The sequence below is a fragment of the Bos indicus genome, chromosome 18 (assembly GCF_029378745.1).
Source record: "Bos indicus isolate NIAB-ARS_2022 breed Sahiwal x Tharparkar chromosome 18, NIAB-ARS_B.indTharparkar_mat_pri_1.0, whole genome shotgun sequence".
NCBI lineage: Eukaryota > Metazoa > Chordata > Mammalia > Artiodactyla > Bovidae > Bos > Bos indicus.
Genome location: NC_091777.1, coordinates 47,333,687 through 47,361,476, shown reverse-complemented (window position 1 = coordinate 47,361,476; position 27,790 = coordinate 47,333,687). Strand labels below are relative to the sequence as shown.

General features: G+C 40.2%; 2 protein-coding genes across 9 annotated transcripts in view; one reads left to right on the top strand and one right to left on the bottom strand.

Annotated features, from left to right (window-relative positions):
• The window catches only part of ZNF146 (zinc finger protein 146), a 69,944-nt gene that overhangs the window by 21,710 nt on the left and 20,444 nt on the right, over window positions 1-27,790 (bottom strand). Inside the window, exon 2 of the mRNA XM_019979147.2 lies at window positions 22,901-22,967. The gene's annotated coding sequence lies outside the window, so the exon portion shown is untranslated. The remainder of the gene's footprint in view (window positions 1-22,900; window positions 22,968-27,790) is intronic.
• ZNF565 (zinc finger protein 565) lies at window positions 3-27,692 on the top strand. 8 transcript variants are annotated; one of them, XM_070772092.1, is made up of 7 exons: window positions 117-434; window positions 8,518-8,610; window positions 9,205-9,295; window positions 13,670-13,743; window positions 18,241-18,367; window positions 19,234-19,329; window positions 25,024-27,692. In XM_070772092.1, the coding sequence occupies exons 4-7, from the start codon at window positions 13,735-13,737 to the stop codon at window positions 26,274-26,276; spliced, it is 1,485 nt and encodes a 494-aa protein (XP_070628193.1). In that variant the 5' UTR covers window positions 117-434; window positions 8,518-8,610; window positions 9,205-9,295; window positions 13,670-13,734; the 3' UTR covers window positions 26,277-27,692. The 8 variants fall into 8 exon arrangements, with proteins under 8 accessions (XP_070628196.1, XP_070628193.1, XP_070628192.1 ...); XM_070772091.1 differs by having other exon boundaries at window positions 8,716-9,295; XM_070772093.1 differs by lacking the exon at window positions 8,518-8,610.

The following is a 27,790-nucleotide window of genomic DNA, read 5'->3' as shown; positions in this document are numbered from 1 at the left end:
TGGCCGAGCACAGGCTGGTATCTGATTACTTTCTGTCAACAGCAACGGCGCTTTCCCGGCCTTGGACTACATTTCCCTTAAGGCTTTGCTGGTTGACACTCTACGTCTCTCCGTCTCTTTCCCCCAGCCAACTTGGCGGCCTCTTCCTGTGATTATGAGGCTCTCAGAGTGAGTAATCCTGACTTGGAGGAAGATAAGTTCAGGCATGGTGGAAGGTTTGGAGAGGGAACCCCTTTGTTTGAAGGCTTTCGTGGGCAGTGTCAAACAGGCCAAGCCCAGACTGTGCGGTATGAGGACGCCATCTTTCTGTGGCTGGACTGGCTCTGGACTACGTTTCCCAGAGTCCACAGTGGCCCAGCGTTAGGTCTCTCTTGACGTCGTGGCGAGATCTTTAGCTCCGCAGGGACCCGGACGCGACCAAGGGAAGGCAGAAGGTGAGGGGTCTGGGACTCTGGGGCGGGGACGGGGCGTGTCCAGAGAGCCTCGGGTTTTTGCGGGCTGGCGGCTGAGGATGCGAGATTCTGTATGTGGCTTTGTGTGTCATAGTGTGAGCAGATTATGCGACTGTGTGTGCCTTATTGGGTGTGAGGTTGTGACTGTGTATAAAGATGTGGAGGTGTCTCATTGTGTGGTTGTGTCCTTGTGTGTCCTAAAAGCGAATATGTGGTTGTATTTGTGTGATACTGACCATTTGTTCAGCACCAAGTGTAGCTGTGAGGTGCCTGTGACTCCAGTGCTCTGACAGATTGTGACTCCAGACAGTATCGGGATGGGGTATGATGTCCATTCTTCTCTGCTCACCCTTGCCTGTGCCGGAGAGTTGGGCGATGAACCTTTAAAAATGCCCTGATCCCTCACGATTGCTTTTTCTTGATTCTTCTCCAAGAGATATATTGAGAGAACTACTGTTGAACATTAAAAAGCCAGGTTCTCCGTCCATCAGTTTTTCTTCTTTCCCTGAAACCCTTGTTTTTCGAGATGTGTGCTTAAACACATACACAAGTAATTCAGCCAAATGTGAGGATTAATTGGCTTTATTCAACTTCTGAATCCGGCAGTATCCCATCTGCTGCTGCTAAGTCACTTCAGTCGTGTCCGACTCTGTGCGACCCCATAGACGGCAGCCCACCAGGCTCCCCTGTCCCTAGGATTCTCCAGTCAAGAACACTGGAGTGGGTTGCCATTTCCTTCTCCAATGCATGAAAGTGAAAAGTGAAAGTGAAGTCACTCAGTCGTGTCCGACTCTTAGCGACCCCATGGACTGCAGCCTACCAGGCTCCTCCGCCCATGGGATTTTCCAGGCAAGAGGACTGGAGTGGAGTAGCTACTCCAAAGGGTTGTACAAAATGGAAGTTTTTTATGGGCAGTAGAAAAGTGGGGCAAGAAGTTATTAGCAAAAGAAAAGAAAGGATTATTTTAGGCCAGGACATCTTTTGGGGAAGGGAATGGTAGGGATCTTATCATGCAGATTACCTCACTGGTGCCAAGCAGGAAATTTCAGATCGATTTGTTTAAAGAGCACATTTTCTTGAGAAACATTTAAACTGGAATTAAGTCTCGGTTTGTTGTTATGGGACACATGACTCCATTTTAGGCTTTTTTTTTTAACACGTGCTTTCCTTTTCTTCTGAAACTTCTTGCCTAACAAAGCCCCACACCACCATTCACCTCCAAGTGAACTGGAGTCCTGTATTTGCCGTTGGAGTCAATTACTCAGTGCCATGAAGGTAAACTGAAAGGCCCACACTTTGCATATTCCCTGCACACCTAGTGTTCATCTAAATGTTTTAAACTTTTCATTTTAAATGCTAAAAAATAAAAATAAATACTTAAAACTGTTGCAAAAATAGAATTCCCAAATACTCTTAATCCAGCTCCTCTGTCAAGACCAGGAGATTAACAGATACACTGATAGATACTGATATTGTTGTTGTTGTGTTACTGGGTCCAAGGTTGCTCTGCTCACCACAGGTAGGATAATGAATCCGGGAGACGAGGTGTTGAGGCAAGGAAGAGACTTTAATCAGGGAGTAGACCAACCAAGAAGATGGCAAGCTAGCACCTCAAAATAACCGTCTTATTGGGGGTCTAGATGCCAGGTTCTTTTATAGATCAGAGAAAAAGAAGCGATGAGGAACTAAAGTCCAAAGACAGAATAGAAACGGAGATGCAGGGGGGAAGTCAACTGAAAGGGTCTTTAGTCTTGCAAAATATCTCCAAGGGAATGTTCAGCCTTCGGAAGGGGTGTGTTAACCTCTTCTATTCACAGGTGGGCAGGGACAAACTCTCTCTCTATCAGCTGAACAAAGGCACTTTAGTTTACAGTCAAGCAGAGGGGCAGGGTCCTTCAGGTAAGCCATTGAGTATGATTATAATAATAAAAGCAAGTCAAAGAAACAGTTTTCAACATGAAGTCAGAACTGGCTTCCTCCCTGCAACAGTTGTTGTTCAGTTGCCCAGTCATGTCCGACTCTTTGTGACCCCGTGGACTGCAACGTTCCAGGCCTCCCTGTCCCTCACCATCTCCCGGAGTTTGCCCAAGTTCATGTTCAGTTATACTAAGAGTTAATAATTAATCTACAACTTTTGTTCAGATTTCATCAGTGTGGCTTAACTGTCGTGTTTCTGGACAAGGATCCAATCCAGGATCATATGTTGCAGTTAAGTTGGTAACTGTCCTTAATCTTCTCTTTTAATTTTATTGTATTATTATTAAAAAAATTTTTTTTGTTACACTGCATAGCACATGGGATCTTAGACTAGGGATCAAATCCCATGTATTGGACACATGGAGTCTTAATGACTGGACTATGAGGGTGGGGGTGGGGAAGTCCTCTTTAGTCTTCTTTGATCTGAAACAGTTACTTACTAGGGCTTCCCTGGTGGCTCAGATGGTAAAGTGTCTACCTGCAATGTGGGAGACCTGGGTTCAATCCCTTTGTCGGCAAGATCCCCTGGAGAAGGAAATGGCAACCCACTCCAGTACCTTTGCCTGGAAAATCCAGTGGACAGAGGAACCCTGTAGGCTACAGTCCATGGGGGTTGCAGAGTTGGACATGACTTAGTTTTTCATGACCTTGACACTTTGGAAGAGAACTGGCAATTTATTTTGTAAATTCTGCAATGTAGAATTTACAGCCTCAATTTGAAGTTGTCTGACACTTCCTCATAATTAAATTCAGAGTATGCAGTTGAGGCAAAATGAAAGTCACTCAGTCGTGAAAGTCGCTCCATTGTGTCCAGCTCTTTGTGACCCCATGAACTGTACAGTCTCTGGAATTCTCCAGAACAGAATAGTGGAGTGGGTAGCCGCCATTCTCTTCTCCAGGGGATCTTCCCAAACCAGGGATCAAGCCCAGGTCTCCTGCATTGCAGGCAGATTCTTTACCAACTGAGCCACCAGGAAATCTCTATTGGGAGACATAAGATCAATTTGTCTCATTATTAGCAATGTTAACTTTAATTTGCCAGGTTTCATCACTGCAAAGTCATTCTTTTTTAATTACAATTAATGTGTCTTATGGAGAATTACTTTTTAGTCTATATGCTGTTTCTTATCCCACTTTCACCTACTACATCAATTGATAAATTCTTGCCTGAAAATTTATTACCAGGTATTTTCCAAATGCTTTTTTTTTTTCAGATTCTGTTATTTATTCTATATTTATTCATTATCATTTTGTTAGAAATAAATTTTCCTTCTCCCCATTTAACTTACCAACTCTCTGGATTTAAGTACTGTAGGTTACAATCCATTACTATCACTATTTTATTGCTGAATTATCCCAAATTTGACCACTGGAAAATCCTTTAGATGGGCTTCTGTATCCTTTCAGTGTGTCGGCTTAATGTATTTATTTTTAGTATTTCCTTATTTTCCTGCACCACAAGATGTTCCAAGTTGATACTGTACTTTCCCAGCCCTAGTCTTTATGAAGTGACTTAGCAGCAGCAGCAGCATACTGATATAGATAATCCATGATTTCATATGATCTCTCCAGTTCAGTACCACAGCACTTCTAGCCTTCTCCATTTCCTTTTCTGGAATTCCTTTCTCTGACAGTAAAAAACTTGGCTTTCATTAACCACATATATTTATTTATTTTCTCAGTCTTAAGTAGAAAGTAGTTTAAGAATTGCTAACCCATATCCCCAAACCTCATACGGTACTTTTTGTACTTAGTCTTACAGTCCGTAGTGAAAACACAGTTGTTGTTTATTCACTAAGTCTTGTCCAGCTCTTTGCAACCCCGTAGACTAGAGCCCACCAGGCTTCTCTGTCCATGGTATTTCCCAGGCAAGAATACTGGAGTGGGTTGCCATCTTCTTCTTTGGGGGATCTTCCCAACTGAGGAATCGAACCCACGTCTCCTGCATTGGCAGGTAGCTTCTTTACTACTGAGCTACCAGGGAAAGCTCCCAAAATACAGTACCCAACCCCAAAAATGAATAAAAATAGTTTTCCCTGTACCTTTCTATATGGTAACATTACTCATTTGTAATATACCTGGGTTCATTTGATACTATATGTATTTTATTTGGGGTTCCCAAACACACATCACACATCTTGGTTGATTGTAATTGTTTTTTGAGTATGTGAAACTTTAACATATTGTGAAAGACAGAATTAGATCAAAAGGTCTACTCAGTTATTCCTCCATCATTCCATCTCTTCTAATTTCATTCTCCCATTCTTTCCACACTGTTCCCAGTCACCCATTGTAGGTAACCAACCAATCTCAGCTTGTTGGGGGTTTTATGGTTTAATATACATAACATAAAATTTGCATTTTAATTCTGCTGTTCAGTAACATTAAATGCATTTACGTTGTGCATATATACCACATCATGTTGATTGGTTTATTTATCCGTGAGAGCTTAGGTTACTAACATCTTTTCACTTTTGTGAATAATGCTGCTGTGAACATGGGTTTACAGTGATCTGTTCAGGCCCTGCTTTTCCTTCTTTCGGTTATATATCCAGAAGTTGAATTGCTGGATCACATAGTATGTTTCTTATTTTGAGGAATCACCATACCGTTTTCTAAAAGAGCTGCACTGTTTTATTACTGCATTCCTACTGGCAGTGCACAAGGTTCTGGTATCTCTACATCCTTGCCTGTGCCTGTTTCTTTCTGATTTTTCTTTTTTCTTTTTTTTAATAATACCCATCCTAATGAGTGTGAAGTGGTATCTCATTATGGTTTTGATTTTTGTAAACTGTCCATCTCTTTTTCCTGTTTACATTCATGGTGCTTTTTTGGTTTGGGGATTTTTTTTTTTTTTTTGATGCTTTGTCACATGTTTAAGAATTCTTTACACATTAGGAATATTAGTTCCTCATCTGTGATGTATGGTGCAAGTGTTCAATATTTTCTCCCTGTTTGACAACTATCTTTTGACTTTGCTTCCCTGGTGGCTCAGCAGTAAAGAAGCTGTCTGCAATGCAGGAAACCCGGGTTCTGTCCCTGGGTCAGGAAGATCCTCTGGAGAAGGGAATGGCAACCCACTCCAGTATTCTGGCCTGGGAAATCCCATGGACAGAAGAGCCTGGCCAGCTACAGTCCAAGGGGTCAAAGAGTTGGATACTACTGAGTGACTAACACACACTTTTGACTCTGTTTATGTTATTTTTTTTTCCATTGAATGTTTTTAATTTTATATAGTCAAATTACCAGTATTTTCCTTTATTGTTTCTAGATTTTGAAAGCCTTTCTTGATCTCAGAATTAAAGGGGAATTTACATGTGTTATCTTCTAATAATTGTAGGGTTTCATCTTTTACATCAAGCACCCTGATCCATTTGGAGTTTAATCTTGGGGTATGGATTTAATTTTGTATTTTCTAAAGGGCTCTACAGTTTTCCTAGCACCATTTATTAAAAATTTTCTTTGCCCCAGTGATTTGAAATGTGATCTCTATCATATACTAAATGTCCTTATATACTTGGTTCTCTTTATAGGCCTTTGGGTCTCTTCCACTGGTTTTTCTGTTTATGAACTACTGCCACACTTTTTTTAATTAATGAGGCTTTATGGTACATTTTAATACAGGAAAGTACAGCTACTTTCCTGATGTTCATTTTTTTACTGTCAAATTGTTCTGTTTCTCTTTTATACCATCTCTGCAGCAAAGAGTTCTGTTAGCATAGACCTACGTCTCTCTTTTTTTGATAGATCATATGATAATTCTATTTTTATTTATTTTAAATTAACTTTTATTGGAATATAGTTGCTTTACAATGTGTTAGTTGTACAGCAAAATGAATCAGCCATACATACACATATATCCTCTCCCATTTGGACTTTTTTTTTTGTTTTTTCCATTTGGACTTTTTATAATGAATTCCTTTGGGTCAGGCATTAGACATTTATTAAGAATTACAAATATGCAAAATCCTAACCTAGAACACAGGGAGACAAAATACTTTAAAAAAGTGAGTCTCTATTTTTAAATTACAGATAATATAATATGGGAGATAAAACTGGTATACAAATGTCCAAAGCAAAGGATGATAAAGGGCACTAGTTCACTCTGCTATTACGCTGTATGAATTCTTAGGAGGAAGATATTTGTATGACCAGAGAGCAGTCATTGTCATGTCATCACATCTAAGTCAAACTGATCCCATAAGAACTCTGAGGAGGTGAATTGAGTCACCTGTATTTCCTGCAATTTTCATTCTAATTTTCAGAAATCCAAAATATGACAAGAGGAGCAAGGTGACTCTATAGCTGTTCAGAGAACCCTGAGGCCAATAGGGCAGGTTACAAAAACATCATAAACCCATCTGGCAAGAAGAGCTGAAAGGAAGCATCACTATACACAGGACTTGGCCTCAGTGACTTTTAGGTTCTTTTCCAGCCACATAAATGTAGTTACCAAATCAAGAAGTTTGCAACTATTGGGAACTGACCAAGTAAAAATAACAAAAGCCATTCTGTGAAAGAGAACTGCTTTTGAATATCCTGAGCTATTATTTCATATTCAAAGGAAGATTCTTAGAAAAGTACTTTCTTTTTCATCTGCTACTTGTCGGAGAAGGCGATGGCACCCCACTCCAATACTCAACCATCCCATGGATGGAGAAGCCTGGTAGGCTGTAGTCCATGGGGGCACGAAGAGTCAGACACGACTGAGCAACTTCACTTTCACTTTTCACTTTCATGCATTGGAGAAGGAAATGGCAACCCACTCCAGTGTTCTTGCCTGGAGAATCCCAGGGACGGGGGAGCATAGGTTATATTTAAAAATTAATGTGTGGTTATTGAAAAAATACACTTAAGTAAAACTAAGAAAATTGACAGTCACAACCCAGAAATAACCAAAGTAATCTGTAAGGATAAAAATTTCCAGAGGGACTTCTACTGGCTGTCTAGTAGTTAAGATTCCACACTTCTAGTGCCTCCACCGCAAGGGGTGCAGGTTTGATCCCTGGTCAAGGAACTAAGATCCCACATGCCTCACATGGCACAGCCAAAAAGCAAAACACACAAAACTTCCCAGATGTGTTCAGTCTGGTTTTTCTATCTTGTCTACTTTGATATATACATGTATTTTACAAATGAGACCACATGATGCCCAGTTGTTTTGTAATCTTTTATTTCACTAGCCATATCTTGAATATTTTCTATGTTATGAACTACTTTATTACTACTAAATTTGTGAGTACTCAGCATTACCATTTTATAGAAATCTTTCACTTATTTAATATGCTGTTGTCTGACTCAGAATCTTGACCATTGCCCAGGATTGTACATACCTCTGTGTAGATTTTGGGTTGATTTTAGACTGGAAAAATTTATGTTTATGTCCATAAAGCTCAATACATATAAAAATATGACATACAGGAAAAGTTTCAAGTTACATCAGAAATTCATTTAGTAAAATATCAGTGTCATGTGAGTATTTTGACAAAGGTATAGGTTGGCTTGTCAACAAAAGGAATAACTAGTTGTCAATAGCCATAATAATCAGTGATCAGGAAGTAATGTTTTAAGAAATTTTCATCTTAATACAGTAGTTTCTTATTTATATGTAGGTTTTCTTGTATTTAATTATGTTTAGAAATTATTTGGGGGCTTTGTGTTAAAATGTGGTACATTTTATTTTTCCACATTTTAAATATTGGGAAAGATGCTCCGAGTTGGAGTTTTTACTCAGGATGATTGCTTTTTCAGGAACAGGTCACTGATGTACGGTGACAACACCTATATAGACGTGCTCATGACCAGCGACGTCTCCCACTACCCCTACCCAGGTGCTGGCAGTCCAGTCCAGTATTCTTGCCTGGGAAATCTCACGGATAGAGGAGCCTGGCTGACTAGTGTCTATGGGGTGGCGAGTCACGACTTGGCGACTAAACAACAGCTACAGGGGACTGGAAAATGTCATCTGTGTGCCCAAAAGTGAGAGGAAAACTAGATGCTTGAAAAACTGGATAATGGTGAAACTTTAGTAATTAAATTAGTAAAGTCTACCACACTGGCTAAGACCCATTTCTTTTTCTATGTATAGAAAGTTGCTTCTGGATATTAGGTGTGAATTCTTTTTAGAACAAGGAAGACATCCTGGGCTGAGGAGAGAGACTGACAAAAGGCCTGTGCATAGGTGAGAGTGTGTGTGTGCGTGTGGGGTCACTTTAGTCGTGTCTGACTCTTTGCAACCCTATGGACTGTAGCCAACCAGGCTCCTCTTTCCATGGGGATTTTTCAGGCAAGAATACTGCCATCGGTTGCCATGTTCTCCACCAGGGGATCTTCCTGACCAGGGATTGAATCCTCCTGCTTATGCCTCCTGCACTGGCAGGCATTTTCTTTACCACTACCACCACCTGGGAAGCCCAGGTGAGTGAGGAGATGCAGGCAACAGGAAGCCTTTTATATGAAAGCTTACGTCCTCTGGGAACCAGGAGCTCTCAGTCAGTCCCTCAGTGGCTCTAGAACTACGTAGATTAAGCTCCTGCAGTACCCAAGTTCCCAAAGGCACTTGACTGTCACTCATATCATAGTTTATACATACTTTAGGTCTTCTGGATCTCTCTTCCATATCTCTGTCCTTTATCTTCAGAATTCATCTTATCTTCAGGTCTTCTACCTTTTTTATTCCTTCCTTTCACTCTTCTGTAGGCAATCTTATTTAGTATCAGAGCTTTAAATATCAACTGAACATCAGTAACTTCCAGTTTTATATTCCTGCATTTAGACTTTCTCTGAACTCCAAGATCAAACATCTAATGGACATTTGGTATTTCCACTTGGCTGTATAATAATCATCTCAAGGATTGACGTAAAAGGTAAAACAGAACCCGTAATTGGTCCATCCAAACCTGCTTCTGTCATAGTCCATTGTGTTAAAAAATGGCAACTTCATGAGAATTCCTTGGTGGTTCAGTGGTTAAGCCTTGGGCTTTCACTGCTGTGGGCCTGGGTTCAATCCCTGGTTGGAGAACTAAGATTCTCACAAGTCACGTGGTGCAGTCAAAAAAAGGGCAGCTTTACACTTCTAATTGCTCAAGCTAAAAACCTTAGCATCTTCTTGGCCTCTTTTTTTTTTTTAATACCTAAAGTCAGCAAATCCTGTCAGCTCTTCCTACAGAGACTATCTAGATTTTGATCAGTTCTCATCACCTCCCCTGCAACCATACCACCCTAACACAAGCCCTTCATCCCTTGCCAGGATTACTGCAGTAACCTTCTCACTGGTCTCCCTGCTTTGGCAATCCCACACACACACACCCCACCCCCACCCCCATCGTCTTAGTCCATTTTTCCATGAATAATCCCTTTTTTAAAAATATATATATATTTACTTATTTATTTATTTATCTGGCTTCTCTGGGTCTTAGTTGTGGCATGTGGGATACAGTTCCCTAACCAGGAATCAAACCAGGCCTCCTGCATTGGGAGCCTGGAATCTTGGCCACTGGACCGCCAGGGAAGTCCTGAGTGATCCTTTTAAATGAAAATTAGATCATGTCAATCCTTGGCTTAAAATGTTTCAGTGGCTTCCTGTCTTACTCAAGAATAAAAATCAAAGTTCTTACAATGGCCTATAAGCCCCATGTGATCCAACTTCCATCTTCCTCTCTGGCCCTCTTTTTCTCACTCACCCCATTCCAGCCGCTCTAGTCTCCTTCCTCTTTGTTGGCAGAGAAACCTGCTCTTGTCTTGAGGCCTTTGCATTTGTTTTTCCCTCTGCTAGGACTGCACTTCCCCTAGATATCTGTGTACCACGTGTCATCTTCCCAGTGAAAAGTGTCCTCGGGCTGCCCTTCATTCCCCCAGTGCTCCCTGTCTCTCCTTAACTGTTTTATTTCCCTCCACAGAACTTTGACCTCTTTACATATAAATAGGAATATCAATGTCAGTGTATCAATATTTGTTACTTTTTCCATTAGAACTTGAGATCCGTGGGAGAGGGGCTGGATTTGTTATCTTCCTTACATGTAGAACCATGCCAACTGAGGTAGGAACATAGGAAAGAATTCCTGACTCTTTTTTCTCTCTCTGCGTGCATATTCAATCAGATGCCAGAGCCTGTTGATTTTACTTCTCCAACATCTTGAATTCATCCCCTTCCTGTTTCCGCTGTCACTGTCTTGGTCAGGCCCTTTGTTTGGGAAAGGACAATCACCTCTCAGTTGATCTCCCTGACTCCAGTTTTACTCCTCTCCACGAAAATAATCTGGCCATATTGGCCCTATCTCTTCCTTCTTTAAGTTCTTCAGTGGCCTGCCATTAATTTCTGGTGAAAATCAAACTTTTGTATATTTGATCAGTATTCATTGGTCACCTTTATCCTTCAATCACTGTGGCAGGTGCCATTCACAGTGATGATGAGACCTGTCCTCATAGTTAACGTTGTAAGCATTATCTACATGCATTATGTAGTGCATGCATGCTCAGTCACTTTGGTTGTGTCCAGTTCTTCATGACACTATGGACGGTAGCCCACCAGGCTCCTCTGTCCATGGAAGTTCTCCAGGCAAGAATACTGGAGTAGGTTGCCATTTCCTACTCTAGGGGGTCTTCCCTACCCAGGGATTGAATTTACGTCTTTTGCAACTCCTGCATTGTAGGCAGATTCTTGACCGCTGAGCCATCTTCCTCTAGATTCTAGAATTAATTAAATTTAAATCCAGATTAACTAAAATTAAATTAAGAACTCAGTTCCTGGGTCAGACTAGCCACATTGCAAATGCTTTGTTTGCCACATGTGGCTATTGGCTGCGTTATTGACAGAACAAGATGTGTAGATTTCCCCCATCACAAAGGTTCTATAAGACAGCACTGGTCTGAACTCTGCCCCAAACTATACAAGTTATTCCCAGTATTCTCTGCTCTCCAAACACACCATCTACGTTTGGTCCACTGTTTTTGCCACTACTCTTCACTCTGCTCACAGTGCTCTTCTGTCCCCTTCCATGTGTGTGCGCTCAGTCAGGACCAACTCTTCGTCACTCCATGGACTGGAGTCTGCTGGGCTCCTCTGTCCATGGGATTTCCAGGAAAGACTACTGGAGTGGGTTGCCATTTCCTTCTCCAGAGGATCTTCCCAACCCAGGGAGTGAACCCATGTCTCCTGTTTGGCAGGTGGATTCTTTACTACTGAGCCACCTTCCGTCCTTTTTTTGTCTATTAAATTCTCTGATTTTGGGGCCCCAGATCACATTCTGAAATCTTCTTGACATCACCCCTCAATGATTTAGTCTTCCTTCTGACTCTCCTCACCATAGTAAGCTCCTTGCCTCTCTAATTAGAACCAGCCTCTTAAAAAAAAAAAAACCCTGAGTTCTAGGACTTCCCTGCAGTTCAGTCATTAAGAATTAGAGCTTCCATCCAACTGCTGTATACTCTTTACTGCAGCTGTTTTGCAGAGCACTTAAGAATTACTAAGTACATATTTGTATAATGCTAGATGAGGTTATAATAATAATTCTTCACATAAGATTATAAATTTTATTTATGCAATGATGATATCCCCCAATGCTGAGCACATAGTATGTGATCAATAACTATTTGTGAATAAATGAATAATTTTAACTTCAAAGAAAAAGAATCTGAAAATAAAGATAATTTAAAAAAAAAAAAAAAAGAATCTGAGTTTCCACTGCAGGGTTTGCAGGTTTGATCCTTGGTCAGGAAACTAAGATTCTGCATGCTGCTCAGTGCAGCCAAAAACACAGACAGACCAAAACAACCCCCTCCCTGCATTCTCCTAATTTTGAAGTAGGCTGCTCTCCACCAGCCTCAGCAGCTGCCAGCCACAGAAGGAATCTTATTCTTCAGGAAAGCAGTGGAGAGGGCTTAGGTGGAAAATAAGGATTGCCTGGCCAAAAGGCTTCTAGGAACTGAGTTCTCACTCAGGTCAGTATTCTGCATGTGCTCGTATGCTTGTAAGATGCCTGTATTACTGTGGTTTCCTTGCTCCTATCTGGTTAGTCCAGCTCTGGTTGGAGGCTTTGACAGAGCCCCTCATATGGATGGCGTGGCCCCTTTTTGGACTTGGAAGGAGAACGCAGAGCCAGGGACATACCCAAGAGGTTTTGCCTGTTGAGCCCAGAAAAGCTGGAAGACTTTGTCTAAGGATGTCTTTTTCATAAGGTTTGGCCTGCTCAGGTGTGCTCTGCTCCTAGCCTGTAGGTCCCAGTCTGTAGGCACTGTCCTCACATGAAGGCTGAGTGAGTCTGTTGCAATCTTCCTTGCCTCAGCCACAAAGGAAGGTCTGCTTGGAACGACTGGGAGCTGTCTAGGCCCCATCTGGGGTATAGATTAGCATTAACAATAGGTGATGCTATCCCAGTCTCTGGGACAGAGACTGTCCCAGCCAGAACCCCACCTGCGGAGATGCTTGGATTCTGTGTGAATGATGGAGCACATTCACCTTGATTCCATCTTTCAGTTTCCCTATGGTCTAGGAAAGGGCTGGGTTTTGTTAACTCATTAGTTCTTGGTATTAGTGTTGTGTGGGCAGTCAAGGAGGTGGCAAAAGAAGCCAAGCAGGGACCCCAGAAGTACAGTTGTTTTAAGCTTGTCTGTTTAGGTGGTTTATGGCTAAAAAAAAAAAAAAAAAAAGTCACTCAGTTGTGTCCGACTCTTTGAGACCCCATGGACTGTACGGCCCGCCACGCTCCTTTGTCCATGGAATTTTCCAGGCAAGGATACTGGAGTGGGTTGCCATTTCCTTCTCCAGGGAATCTTCCCAACCCAGGGATCAAACTTTGGTCTGCTGCATTGCAGGCAGATGCTTTACCGTCAGAGCTATTGCTGCTGCTGCTAAGTGGCTTCAGTCGTATCCGACTCTGTGCGACCCCATAGACGGCAGCCTACCAGGCTCCCCCGTCCCTGGGATTCCGGCAGCCCACCAGGCTCCCCCGTCCCTGGGATTCTCCAGACAAGAACACTGGAGTGGGTTGCCATTTCCTTCTCCAATGCAGGAAAGTGAAAAGTGAAAGTGAAGTTGCTCAGTCATGTCCGACTCCTAGCAACCCCATGGACTACAGCCCACCAGGCTCTTCCATCCATGGGATTTTCCAGGCAAGAGTACTGGAGTGGGGTGCCATTGCCTTCTCCGGTCAGAGCTACTAGAGAAGCCTAAATAAATGCTGTCTCTAATTAAGCTCAGTTTATGAGATGTGCCCCTTCTCCCCCCTACTCTGTTTTTTCAGGACTTTTCACTTGTTCAACAGAAGAATCTAAAGAAATCCAAGCAGGACAGGTGGTTCTAAAAGCCATGATCCAGGTAAGTGGAAATTTCCTCTATTCTTGAAATAATATCAACATTTGTGTTCCTTATCCTGAAATTTTCCTGTCTTATGTGATATAAAGAATAATAAAATGAATGTCTTGCTTGAGCCCCATTCGATAACCTGCTCTCAGTTCCTCCATTGCAGGGAATGAATGATGATGCCCCCCCCGACCCTACTTCTGGTTGCCCTCTCTTCTCCAGCAGTGTTCTTACCAGAGCACCAATGGAGCAGAAGTATATTCTCTTGAGAGAAATACGAGAGCTGCCCTTATCAGAACCGTGGCTAAATAGAGCCAAAAAGAAGATAACCTTGACCTTTTCCATTAACCCAAGTAGTTTCTTTTTTTCTCTTTGATTTTTAAATGTCACCTCCCCCGTAAAAATCATAAAACATTTCACACTATCAAAGAATATATACAAAAACCTATCTATAACATGCATGTGATATAAAGAATAATAAAATGAATGTTGGTATATTCATCACTCAGCTTAATGTACCATCTGAGGAACCCCCCCATATCCCTTCACATATACTGCCTTGCTGGTGTTTTTTTATTTATTTATTTATCTGTGGCTGCGCCAGATCTTCGTTTTTATGTGAGGGCTTCTCTCTAGTTGCGGCAAGTGGAGCTACTCTGGAGTTGCGCACAGGCTTCTCACTGCGGTGTCTTCTCTTATTGCAAAGCACAGGTTCTAGGGCTCAGGCTTCAGTAGTTGTGGCCCAGGGGCTTAGTTGCCCTGCAGCATGTGGGATCTTCCTGGATCAGGGACTGAACCAGTGTCCCCTGCATTGCGAGGTGGATTCTTAACCACTGGACCACCAGGGAAGGCCTGCCTTGCCAGTGTTAATGACTGTTTAATTTTGTGTTTGTTGGTACTTTGATTCTTATTTTTTTTTACTTTGATTCTTATAATAATTTTGCCATACATGGATTCATGCATGCGTGTGTGCTGAGTCACTTCAGTTGTGTCTGACTCTTTGTGACCCTATGGACTGTAGCCTGCCAGACTTCTCTGTCCATGGTATTCTTCAAACAAGAGTACCAGAGTGGGTTGCCATGCCCTCCTCCAGCGGATCTTCCCAACTCAGGGGTCAAATCTGCGTCTCTTATGTCTCCTGCATTGGCAGACGGGTTCTTTACCACTAGCGCCACCTGGGAAACCCACATGGATGCCTACTAAACAATTTGCTTTTGAGTTTTTACTTTTTACTTTTAGAGTTTGCCATTTTTTAATTTGATGTACACTTATCATACTCTACTTTTTACCAGATTGTTTTACTCAGCACAGTGTATTTTCAAGTCTTTCATGTTAAATTGTGTAGCGCTAGGTCAGCCGTTCTTAAAGTGGTCCAGGAAGCCTTTGAGACCCTTTCAGGAGGTCTAGGGGCCAAAATTACTTCAATAATAATACTAACACATTATTTCCTTTTTTCACTCACAACTCTAATGAGTGTACAGTGGAATTTCCCAGAAGCTATATGAAATGTGTCATCCTAACAGACTGGGGAATTCCCTGGTGGCCCAGTGGTTAGGATTCCAGGCTTTCACGACCGTGGCCCAGGTTCAGTCCCTGGGTGGGAAGCTAAGATCCTGCAAGCCATGTGGCGTGGCCAAAAAATTAAATTAAGTTGACCAACAGGTTGAATACAGAAGGTATGAAAATCTCTTTCATTCAGCCAGTCATTAAAGAGATTTGCAAAAATATAAAACAGTGCTACTAAATTCTTTTTTATTTTGACGGTTATTTTTCATCAAATGCGTTATTTATATTAACATGTAACAGGCTTATTATTAGTTATTTAAATAAATTGATAGTAATTTAAACATTTTCTCTCTATTAATTTCTAATATGGTATATTTTAGTAGATTTAACCAGCATTAACAAAAGCCTTCAGTAGCACTAACAGCTTTATTTATTATACATATATATAATTCACATACAGTGAAAGTCATCCATATAAGTGTATTGTTCCGTGGTTTTTAGTATATTTGCAGAGTTGTGCAGCTGTCAGCACAGCCATTTTAGAACATTTATATCACTACCAAAAAATAATAATCCTGTTTGCATTAGCCATCACTCCCAAACTCCCTTCCTTTTCCCCTGACAACCACTAATTTACTTTCTGTCTCTATGAAATTGCCTATTCTGGACTTTTTGTATAAAGGAGTCATCCAATATTTGATCTTTTATGTGTGATTTTTCTTCTCAGTATGTTTTCAAACTTCTATCATACAGCATGTATTTGTACTTTGTTAATTTTTATAGCAAGCAATATTCCATGGATATTGTAGACCACATTTTGTTCATCAACTCATCAGTCTTTGGACATTTGAATTGCTTCTACTTTTTGGCTATCATGAATAATGCTGCTGTAAACATCAGTATATACCAGTGTTTTTAGGTGGACGCTTTTCTCTGTACCTAGGAGTGGAACTTCTGGGTAGCTTGATAACTCTCTAACATTTTGAGGAACTGTCACAACGGTTTTCCAAAGTGGCTACCCCATTTTACATTCCTACCAGCAATCTAAGAGGATTCTAGTTTCTCCACATCTTCACCGAAATGTGTTTTTGGAAGTTTTTTTGTTTTGTTTTCTTCTGTTTTTCATAATAGCCATCCTAATGGATGTGAAGTACCATTGTATTGTGGTTCTGATTTGCATTCGCCCAATAATCAGTGATGTTGAGCATCTTTTCATATGCTTATTGGCCATTTGTATATCTTCTTGGGAGAAATCTCTTCAGATTCTTTGGTTAGTTTAAAATTAAGTTGTCTTTTTTATCATTGAGTTGTAAGAGTTCTTTATATATTCTGGATTCAAGTCTCTTATCTGATATACAAATTGCCAGTATTTTCTCTCAGTTTTGTGGGTTGGATTTTCACTTTCTTTATGAAATTATTTGCAGAACAAAAGTTTTTAATTTTGATGAATTTATTTTATCTTGTTCTTTTGTTCTTTTTGTTTATTTTTGGTGGTTGGTGCCATGCCTAAGAAACCATTGCTCGACCAAGGCTAAGAAGATGTACTCCTATGTTTTCTTCTAAAAGTTTTATGATTTTAGCTTTTACATTTATATCTACAATCTATTTTGAGTTAATTTGCATTTAGATACTCACTTATTCCAGCACTATTTGTTAACAGACTAATCTTTCCCCATTGAATTAACTTAATTGGTTTGTTATGTGGTAGTCCTTAGGGAGCTGGTAGACGATGCCTTTCTTCAAAGAGGCTTTATACCTAGGAGTGTCTCACCGACCCAGTGGACATGAGTTTGAGCAAACTCCAGGAGATGGTGAAGGACAGGGAAGCCTGGTGTGCTGCAGTCCATGGGGTCACAAAGAGTCAGACACGACTGAGAGACTGAACAACAAGAAGATGCCTTTCTTCAGAAAGGCTTTGTACCTAGGAGTGTCTCACATTGGGAAGGCTTTAATTTTTCTATTTCTCCCAACTGCATGAATTTTAACCTCATTAAAAATGAGACAACCAGTCATTATGTGTCTCCTAATGAGACGCTACAAGAAGAACACAGTACAACCTCTAACATATTTATGACCCTTTAAAAAATATGGAAGTAGAACAGCATATTAAACACTACCATGAAGATGTGATGAGCCAAATGCAGAATCTGGGAAATGCTACTGATTCAAATGTTTGTTTAATGAATAAATAGCAATAAAACTTTTTAAAGGGGCTGTTAGAGACTTGAGAGATACAGGAAGTCTATAAACTAGTTTCAAGGGGTGGATTTTGTTTGAATCCTGATTTCAACAAACCAACTGTCAAAAATCATTTCTGGAAAAAAAATATATCTTCTGAGAAAATTAAGGCAATTTGAAACTTGACTTGATCTAGTTATTAGGAAACTGTTGTTAATTTTATTCCATGTGATAGTGATATTCTGGTTATTCCCTGGTGGGCCAGTGGTTAAGACTCTGCCTTGCAATGTGAGGGACACCAGTTCAATCCCTGGTCTGGGACGATCCCATATGCCATGAAGCGACTAAGCCCGTGTGCCACAATTACTAAACCAGTGCTCTAGAGCCTGCGTGCTGCAACTACTGAAGCCCGCATGCCCTAGAGCCCATGCTCTGCTACAAGAGAAGCCACCACAATGAGAAGCCCACGCACCACGACGAAGAGTATCCCCCACCCACCGTAACTAGAGAAAGCCCATGCTCAGCAATGAAGACCCAGCACAGCCAAAATATATATAAATAAATCTTAAAAAAAATTTTTAAGTCTAATCTGTTAGATACTAAAGTATTTGTGAGTGAAATACTATAATTTTGTATGTGGGATTCACCTCAGAAAACACCAAGGGTAAAAAATGGAAATGTGTAAAGCCTCTTAAATGACTGAAGCAGAGTAATGGGCATGGGGACCATTATACTATACTCTATACTTCTGTGGATTTTGAAAAATTTTGTAATTTAAAATATAAAAGTCATTTCATTTATTGGCAGTGCCTGGGTTTATTGTTTCAGGGATTGGTGACATTTAGGGATGTGGCTATAGAGTTCTCTCAGGAAGAATGGAAGTACCTGGAACCTGCCCAGAGGGACCTGTACAGGGAGGTGACTTTGGAAAACTTTGGCAACTTGGTCTCACTAGGTAAGGACATTGTATAATACAGGAGCAGCCAGGAAAGATGGCTGCCAGGGACTACAGCAGTGGGAGGCTGTTATCCACTCTGGCTGGAGGGGGTCAAGGGAGGAAAGACTGCCACTGGAAAATGGTGAGAGCATAAGCCGTGGAGAAGGGCTGGCTAGCAGCAGGTGTAGCTGTATCCAGAACTCTTGGGTCAAAGGAGGAGGGGAGAGGAAAAAGAAATATCCTGGACTGTCTCTTCCTGCCCACTGATGCTTTCCACCCCCCAAACCCAGTGAGAAATAATAAGATCAGGGTAACACAGTCCTTACGTCCCAGGTGGATCAGTGGTAAAGAATGCAGGAGACATGGGTTTGATCCCTGGGTTGGGAACATCCCCTGGAGGAAGAAATGGCAACAACCCACTCCAGTATTCTTTCATGGAAAAGTCCATGGACACAGAGGGGCCTGAAGGGCCACAGTCCATGTGACTGCAAAGAGTCAGACATGACTGAGCTACTGAGCACTCACACAAGCACACACATGCAATACAGGTAAACTAGGGCACAGCTGGGCATAGAGCAGGGCCAGGAAGAGTGAGGATTGGGGAGAAGGAGAAAGCAAATGGAGAATGCAGTTTCTGGTTTCTTCATGGTGAATTTCTAGGAAGACTGACAAGTGGCTGGCTAAGTTCCTGCTCTGTCTCCAAGAGAATTGTTTACTGCTTCATTGCAGTGCAAATGGATAGTGCCTTGGTACTTCCACCTTCCTAACCTGCGGACAGCCTTCACACCTCCCTTTGTGTAACGGCCTCTCTTCCTCAGCGACCGGGGACTGGGTTGGAGTTTGGGAACAGCATGATCATGCCCCATTTCTTTTCCTATAAACAGGACTTTCCATTTCTAAGCCCGATGTTGTCTCCTTACTGGAGCAAGGGAAGGAACCCTGGATGGTTGTGAATGATATGACAGGACCATGGTGCCCAGGTGAGTGAGAGCTGATCCAGTGGTGGGAAGTCACTGGCAATGACAGCCCTGCAGGAGTGTTAACTCATCACAGTAACTTGAGTTATTGTTAGGAAACTCCCTCAAAACCCTGCTAAGGAAGAAAAGCCTGAGACATGAGGCCATAAAGAACAGAGCATCCACTTCCAAGGGAACCTCACCCTTATCCCCATTAACTCCTTCTTGTTCTTTCTTCTCTCATGTTTCATCTCATTTCAAAAAGGAATGTGCCCCTTTCTTTCTTTTCACCTGTTCTTAGCATCATTTTTTCTGCAAATGTCTTCATTCCTTAAAAAATACTTATTTTCTTAAAGCAGCTTCTTGCTTTACCTAATTTAGCAATCCATTTATTCTCTTACCTTTTGAGAGGTTAGGATGTAGAATGACTGAGGGAATACTCTAGAATCAGATTTTGTGAGTTCACATCCTGGCTCAGTCACTTACTAGATCTATGAGTTTAGGTCAGTTACTTCAATTCTCTGTGCTTCAGTTTTCTCCTCTGCAAATATGATTAAAAATAGTGCCTTCCTCATGTAGTTATTGTGGCTTCTTTGTGAGTTAGTATGTGAAAATGCCCAGAACAATGCCAGGCCATAACAATAACTAAATAAATGTTAGCAAGTATTTGTAACTGGCACTTGCTCGATAGAGTTGGAGCCTTTGAATACTTGGTTATCAGTTACAACCTCCTGACTTCTTTGTATTGTTGTCATTTATTTCCCTCTGGGAGCATTTTTTCCTCTATCTGAAGAACACCCTTAAGATTTCCTTTTGTGTAGGTCTGCTGTTGACATATTCTCTCAGTTTCTGACCACGTGAAAATGTCTTTATTCTACCTTCTTTCTTGTAGGATATTTTCACTGAGTATGGAAATCTGTGTTGGCAAGAGTTTTTTCTCAGCCCAAAGAACTCATTCCACTGCCTTTTTTCTTCCAGTGTTGTCAATAAGTTAAGTTGTTCCAGTTTGGGGAAATATTCCATGTGTATTTAAAACTAGTGTTCTTTGGATGGTACATTCACCTCTTTAAGCCTTTTTATTATATGGTTTAGAGTCTGGATGTCCTTTTAACGTTCTCTGTACTTGTACTGTCAAATTCGGAGAGCTGTTAATTGTATTATATATTTTGCCACTACATACAACATTTTTATTAATATAAAGGTGAAATATAGATCCTTGTTGCAAATTGTATTTGCAGTACAGTCCATCCTTCATTTTGCCACTTAATGCTTTTATTCTTGAATTCTAGTTTTTCTGATATTAATATAAAGTGCCCTGTTTTTGTTAGTTTAAAAAATTATGGTGTATCTTTGCTTATCCTTTTTAAAAATTGCCATTTTAAGTGTGTCCCTATAATCAGAATTAGTTTCCTTTTTTAATCAATTTTAATAGAATTTAATCCATTCTCATTTGTGATCATTCATATGTCTATTCTTATTCCTGCTGTCTTATTTTATATTTTCTGTTCCTCATTCTTTTTATTTGTTTCCTTCACATTTTATTGCCTTTCAAGCAATTTAGAGGTACAATAATCTTTAACTTGACTTTCAAGAAATGTGCTTAAACCTGCATTTCTCTTCCCACCTAAAGACTGAAATAGGATTTTTTTCCATTTAGTAAAAATTTTGGTTTTAAATATTTGTTTACTTAATTATTTGGCTGCACAGGATCTTTAATTGGCAGTACAGGAGCTCTTAACTGCAGCATGTGAGAGCTAACCCAGGGACTGAACCAGGCCCCCTGCACTGGGAGCTCAGAGTCCTAGCCACTGGACCATCAGGGAAGTCCTTCTTTCTGGTAAAGTTTTTTTCCGAAATATTTTGAAATCATTTTAGTTTAGACTTGTAGAAAATTTGCAAAATTATTACAAGGAATTCCCAAATACCCTCCACTCAGCTTCCCAGGGTTAAAATTTTATATAATCATAGTATAGTTATCAAAGCCAGGAAATTAACATCGGTATAGTACTATTAACTGATCTACAGATCTTATTAGAATTTCATCAGTTTTTCCCCTGATGTCCTTCTTCTACACAAGGATCCAGTCTGGGATCCCACATTGCATTTAACTGTTGTGTCTCCTTAGCATCCTCCACTCTGTGACAATTCCTGTCTTTCATGAGCTTGATCCTTTTGATGAGTTCTCTTTTGGAGAATGTCTCTCACTTGCGTTTGTCTGGTATTTTCTACAATTAGACTGAAGTTATGCGTCTTTGGCAGGAATACCACAGAAGTGATATTGTGTCCTTCTCTGTGCATCATATCAGGGACTGCAACCCCCAATATGATGTTAATATCACTGGTAGTGTTAATTTGATCAACTTGGTTAAGGTTTCTTCCATATTTCTTTCCTGTAAGGTTACTACTTTTCCAACTGTAATTGGTAATTATCTTGGAGGGAGATACTTCGCAGCTACAGAGATACGCTATTTCTCCTCACTTTGCCCACTATAATTTTAGTGTCCATCTTATCTATAACAGTTAATACAGTAGTGTTGCTGTGTGTTGATTTTGGGTCCCTTATTTCCCCTGCATTTAATTGGAATTCTTCTGTGTGAAAGGGCTTTCCCTACCCCCTTTCCCATTCACCTGCTTATTCAGAGATTTACTTCTATCAGTATAGGCTATTTATTTATTTATGTATCCTATGAGTTGTAGTTCAGAAATACCATTGTTTATTTTGTTGTTCAAATTGCTCATTGGGAAAGCTTTGGCCATTTGGGAACATCTTCAGGTTGACTCCTATGTTCTTTTGGCATTCCCTCTTCCTGTTTTTGACTACTTCCTTATTTTCTGGTGCTTACAACATACTCTGGGTTTATCCTGTGTCTTTCTTGCCTCACTCCTGAAATCAGCCACTCCTCAAAGGAGACCTGGTTTCTTTGATTGGATGGTATGAAATAGTATCTTTGAAATTCTTTTTCTGAGCAAAGTAAAACCTTAAGACCTTTACCATCTTTTACTCTACTATGACCTAGACCAGGGGTTGGCATACTACAATCTACGGGTCATGTCCAGCTTGTGGCCAGTTTTTTGTACCATCCCCAAGCTAACAATGGCTTATACATTTCATAAGAGTTAAAAATTATATATATGTGACATACACTTTATGTAGTCCATAAAACCTAAAAAAAAATTTACTATGTAGGCCTTTACAGAAAAAGTTTGCCACCTCTGCTTGGATTCACCCCACTCTAATCTTGTTTTAGTGATCTGAAATTCTTGCTTCATACTGTCATTTTTATAATTTATAAATGTATAGTTTGCATTATTCTTAACAGTAATGATATAAATCAGTCATCTGCACACTATGAACTATGGGCCAAATCTGTCCTGCTACCTGTCTTTATATAGCCTATGAGCCTGTTGAATTCTGTAAATGCCTTGTAAGAGCGGCATATACATAATTAAAATCATATGCTGATGGATTTATATCAGTATTTGGTAGAACTATCTATATGAAACATTTTCGAAAGTGAAGTACATAAAATCTGATTACAGATCAGCACTAACAGATAAATATTTACCATCAGTTCTGATGCTGGAGAGCACTAACCTTGAATTCCAGTTAAGTGAAATGTTACCTCCTGCAGAAAAGAATTCTATGCTTCTCATTCTTTGACCTGTATTAAAAAAAAAAAATTATTATGCTTTGAATTTCATCAATAAAAAATGTGTAGCAATTTGTTTTCTCTTTTATTATGTAAGTGCCTACATAACATCCTCATTTTTGTCTCTTGAACCACAAAGCCTAAAATAATTATCATCTGGCCTTATAAAGAAAATCCAACCCCTGATTCAGAGATGCAGTTGAAAGTCCATGTTTGAGGACAAAAGTATATATAATCAAAACTATATTTTCCATGCACTTAAATTAGCCTTAAATTAGCAAGACATCTGTACTTCAAAGCCCAGAAACCAAGAACCAGATTTCTGGTTCTCTTTGTATTTGGCTCTATCTTACATTTCCCTGGAAGACTGGACTCCAGAGTTAAGACTGAATAGTCATGATACATTGAGTTACTCAGTGTTTTCTTTCTGTGTGTATTAGGTTCCTACCCTTGTATAACACATTACCACAAACTTGGTGGTTTAAAACAACACATGTATTTTCTCACAGTCCTAGAGATTAGAAATCCAAAATATATCTCACTGGGGTAAATTCAGGGTGTCCAAAGGGCTTATTCCTTTGTGTAGGCTGTAGGTAAAGATCGGTTTTCTTGCCCTTTTCCAGCTTCTAGAGGCCACCTGCATTTCTTGGATCATAGTCCCCTTCCATCTTCTTCTTCTTTTTTTTTTTTAATGGCTACACCACACAGCTTGCAGGATTGACCAGGGAAACCCACACCCTGGGCAGTGAAAGTGCTGAGAGCTTTTGAAAGTGTGTTTTAATCTGAGACCTGAAGAGAAAATCAGCCATGTAAAGGGTCCAGGACAGGATTCCTGATAGAGATCTAAGATGGAAAAGACCTAGATTTATTCTAGATGCTCAAAGGAGGGCTGTGGTTTGTTACTTGGGGAGGAAAGGGGAGAGTACTCAATTTGAAGACGCATTGTCTTTGGTGGAGATAGAGCAACAGAATGACTACAAGGACAAGCAGGGACCTGCTTTGCCAAAAACCTGTGAACCATGGCATTGAATTTGAAATTTATTCTAAGTGCAGTGGGGAGGCTATGAAAAAGTTTAAGCAGAGGTTTTCATTTGATTGGCACTAGCATCACATGGTAGAAAGTGTTAAAAATATAGATGCCTTATTTGTATGAAATGCCCTGAAAGGCAAATCCATAGAGAGAGAATTAGTGTTGCTCTGCCATTAGTGATTCCAGGGGCTGGAGGGACTGGAGAATGGGGAGTGGCTGCTTAATGGGCACAGGGTTTCTTTCTTTCTTTTTATTGAAATACAGTTGATTTACATGTTTTGTTAGTTTCTGCTGTACAATAAAGTGATTGTTATATATATATCTGTGTGTATGTATAGGTATATTCTTTTCATATTCTTTTCCATTATGATTTATTACAGGAAATTGAATATAGTGCTATACAGTAGGACCTTGTTCTTTATCCATTTTATATATAATAGTTTGCATCTGTTTGTCCCAAACTCCCATCCCAGCCCTCCCCCGCGCCCCCTTCCACAAGTCTCTTCTCTGTGTCTGTGAGTCTGTGGCACAGTGTTTTTATTTGGAGTGGTGAGAACGTTCTGGAGCTAGGTAGTGACAGTGATTGCATGACACTGGAAATGTACTCTAAACCACTGAATTGTACACTTTAAAATGATTAAATGAGAAATTTCACGTTATGTGAATCTTAACTTTGTATTTCGAGAAGTATGTACACACACGTCTTGTGCCTACACCTGAAGATTTTGGTTCAGTGTAGGGTGGTTCTTGAAGAACATTTCTTTTGTTACAAGGCTTTCTGGACGATTCTGTCCTCTGGCAGAACTAAGAACCACCTTTAACTTGTTTTCTTATTCCTTTCTGGCACCATGTGAGGTCTCATCATATCTGTGTCTTCATGTGCTTTTTAGACATTGCACAGCAATATTTGAGGCTTACACAAGCAGTTCACCAATTATGGTGATTATTTTCATTCTTGTCTCTCTAATCTACTGGAGAAATTTTAAATTTCTCTTAGAGGGAAAGAACAAGTTGTATTTACTTTTTTTCATTTTGCAGACCTGGAGTCAAGATGTAAGACATTTCTGCAGAAAGATACCTTTGAAGTCATGTCATTCAATTGGGAGCTAATGGAAAGCCTTCAGTGCTATGGTGAAGACTGGGCATACAAAGGCCAGTTTGAAAAACAACAAGTAAATCATGAGTGCTGTTTTAAGCAAGTGAAGATCACCTATGGAAACATGCCCACTTTTGAGTGTGGGCATACATCACTCACCCTACATCCCAGCAGTGAGACTGGTGAGAAATCGATTGAATGTAATGAATGTGGGAAAGCATTCAGCCGTGGCTCACACCTTATTCAACATCAGAAAACTCACACTGGTGAAAAGCCCTTTGAATGTAAGGAATGTGGGAAGGCCTTCAGTCGTACCTCACACCTTGTTCAACATCAGAGAATTCATACAGGTGAGAAACCTTATGACTGCAAGGAGTGTGGGAAGGCCTTCGGTCGAACTTCAGAACTCATTCTCCATCAGAGACTTCATACAGGTGTCAAACCTTACGAATGTAAAGAATGTGGAAAGACCTTTCGACAGCATTCACAACTTATTCTGCATCATAGGACTCATACAGGTGAGAAACCCTACGTCTGTAAAGACTGTGGCAAGGCTTTTATTCGTGGCTCACAACTTACTGTTCATCGGCGAATTCATACAGGTGCTAGACCCTATCAGTGTAAAGAATGTGGGAAGGCCTTTAGACAGCATTCACAACTTACTGTACATCAGAGAATTCATACCGGGGAGAAACCCTATGAATGTAAGGAATGTGGCAAGGGCTTTATTCATAGCTCAGAAGTTACTCGACATCAAAGAATTCATTCTGGGGAGAAACCCTATGAATGTAAAGAATGTGGGAAGGCCTTTAGACAGCATGCACAGCTTACACGACATCAGAGAGTTCATACAGGTGACAGACCCTATGAGTGTAAGGACTGTGGAAAGGCCTTCAGTCGTAGTTCATACCTTATTCAACATCAAAGAATTCATACAGGTGACAAGCCCTATGAATGCAAGGAATGTGGGAAAGCCTTTATTCGTGTTTCACAACTGACTCATCACCAGCGAATTCATACTTGTGAGAAACCCTATCAATGTAGGGAATGTGGAATGGCCTTCATTCGTAGTTCACAACTTACTGAACATCAGAGAATTCATCCTGGTATCAAACCTTATGAATGTAGAGAATGTGGGCAGGCCTTTATTCTTGGCTCACAGCTCATCGAACACTACAGAATTCACACTGGCTAGAAAGCCTTGGTGTTAGGGACGTAGGGAAGCCTTTATGTGGAATTCATGCCTCGCTCAGTAGTAAATAATGCATAATGTAATGTAATTATTGTCAGAGAACCTTCATTTGTCACTTCTATTGTGGAACATCAGGTAACTCATACCACAAGAAAATTCAATAAATGTGGGAATTCTTTTTGCCTCATACTCACTGTTTACTAAGGGAATCAGGGAGCTTATACTGAAAAAATTTAATATGAATATAGAAAAGCCTCATATTACCACTCGAAATATATTAAACTATGAGAATTCCTAATAGAAAATGACCCTATTAAAGTATTTATGGCTGTGCCTTTTGCCATTTACCTTATTTAATTAACATTATCTCACTTCCACCAATTACTGACTATACAACATTGCACAAATTATGCAGTGTCTGAGTTCCTCAGTTTATTTATTTTTAAGCAGTGATAATTATGTGTATCTAAATAGAGTTTTTGTGAGGACTGTCAGAAATTTTACATAAGCCCATGCTCAATAAGTATTGTCATTAATTAATAACAGTATTACTGTTAAGGACATAAGTCCTAGGGTGGCTCAGATGGTAAAGAATCTGTCTTCAATGCCAGAGACCCAGGTTCAATCTCTGGATCAGGAAGATCCCCTGGAGAAGGGAATGGCAACCCACTCCAGTATTCTTTCCTGGAGAACCCCATGGACAGAGGAGCCTGGTGGGCTACAGTCCATGGGGTCTCAAAGAGTCAGACACGACTGAGCGACTAAGCATACATACATATTACTATTAAGGTGTTAGGAGTTCATGTAAGAGGTGGGCCTTATGAATATATCCAATGTGAAAAAACAGGAGTTCATGTAAGAGGTGGGCCTTATGAATATATCAAATGTGAAAAAACCTTCAAAACCACCTCTTCTGAAAAACAGTAGCAAAGTAATTATCATGAGAAGATGTTCATTTAAAGGGTTGTAAAATTTGAAGATTAGAAATGTAACAGAAGAGTAGTCAAAGAAATTTGCCCAACTGAGGAATCTAAAACCACCTCCAAGTGTAACTTCAAGAAAATCAAAACTAAAACTACAAACTAGAAGTGAATGACAGTTAATTCTGCATATCAAAACCAGTTCATGGGACTTCCTTGGTGATCCAGTGGTTAAGAACCTGTACTTGCACTGCAGGAGGCACGGGATTGATCCTGCATGATGCCTGATATGGTCAATAAATAAATAAACAGTTTGGTGTAACCAAAGCTGTACTCCTATCAGAACCCAAGGTATAAAGGTAGATTAAAGAATTCAAGTAAATCTCCAGCATCTACTCCTTGCCAATCACACTAAACACATTAAGTGAGTGGTCAACTAAAAGGGGGAATTATCACATCAACCCAAGTTAACAGTAAGAATGATTATTAAAAGAAAAAGCCAATAAAATCAGAAACAATAGTAGACCTAAACTGAAAGTTAACAATAGACCTTCCCTGGCGGTCCAGTGGTAAAGAATCCAGCTTTCGGTGTAGGGA

Excerpts from the sequence above, each read along its gene's own strand:
- ZNF565 (XM_070772095.1), top strand. Across the intron at positions 18,368-19,233 it reads TGGCAACTTGGTCTCACTAG|GACTTTCCATTTCTAAGCCC; the intron begins GTAAGGACATTG and ends TCCTATAAACAG. Across the intron at positions 19,330-25,023 it reads GACAGGACCATGGTGCCCAG|ACCTGGAGTCAAGATGTAAG; the intron begins GTGAGTGAGAGC and ends TTCATTTTGCAG.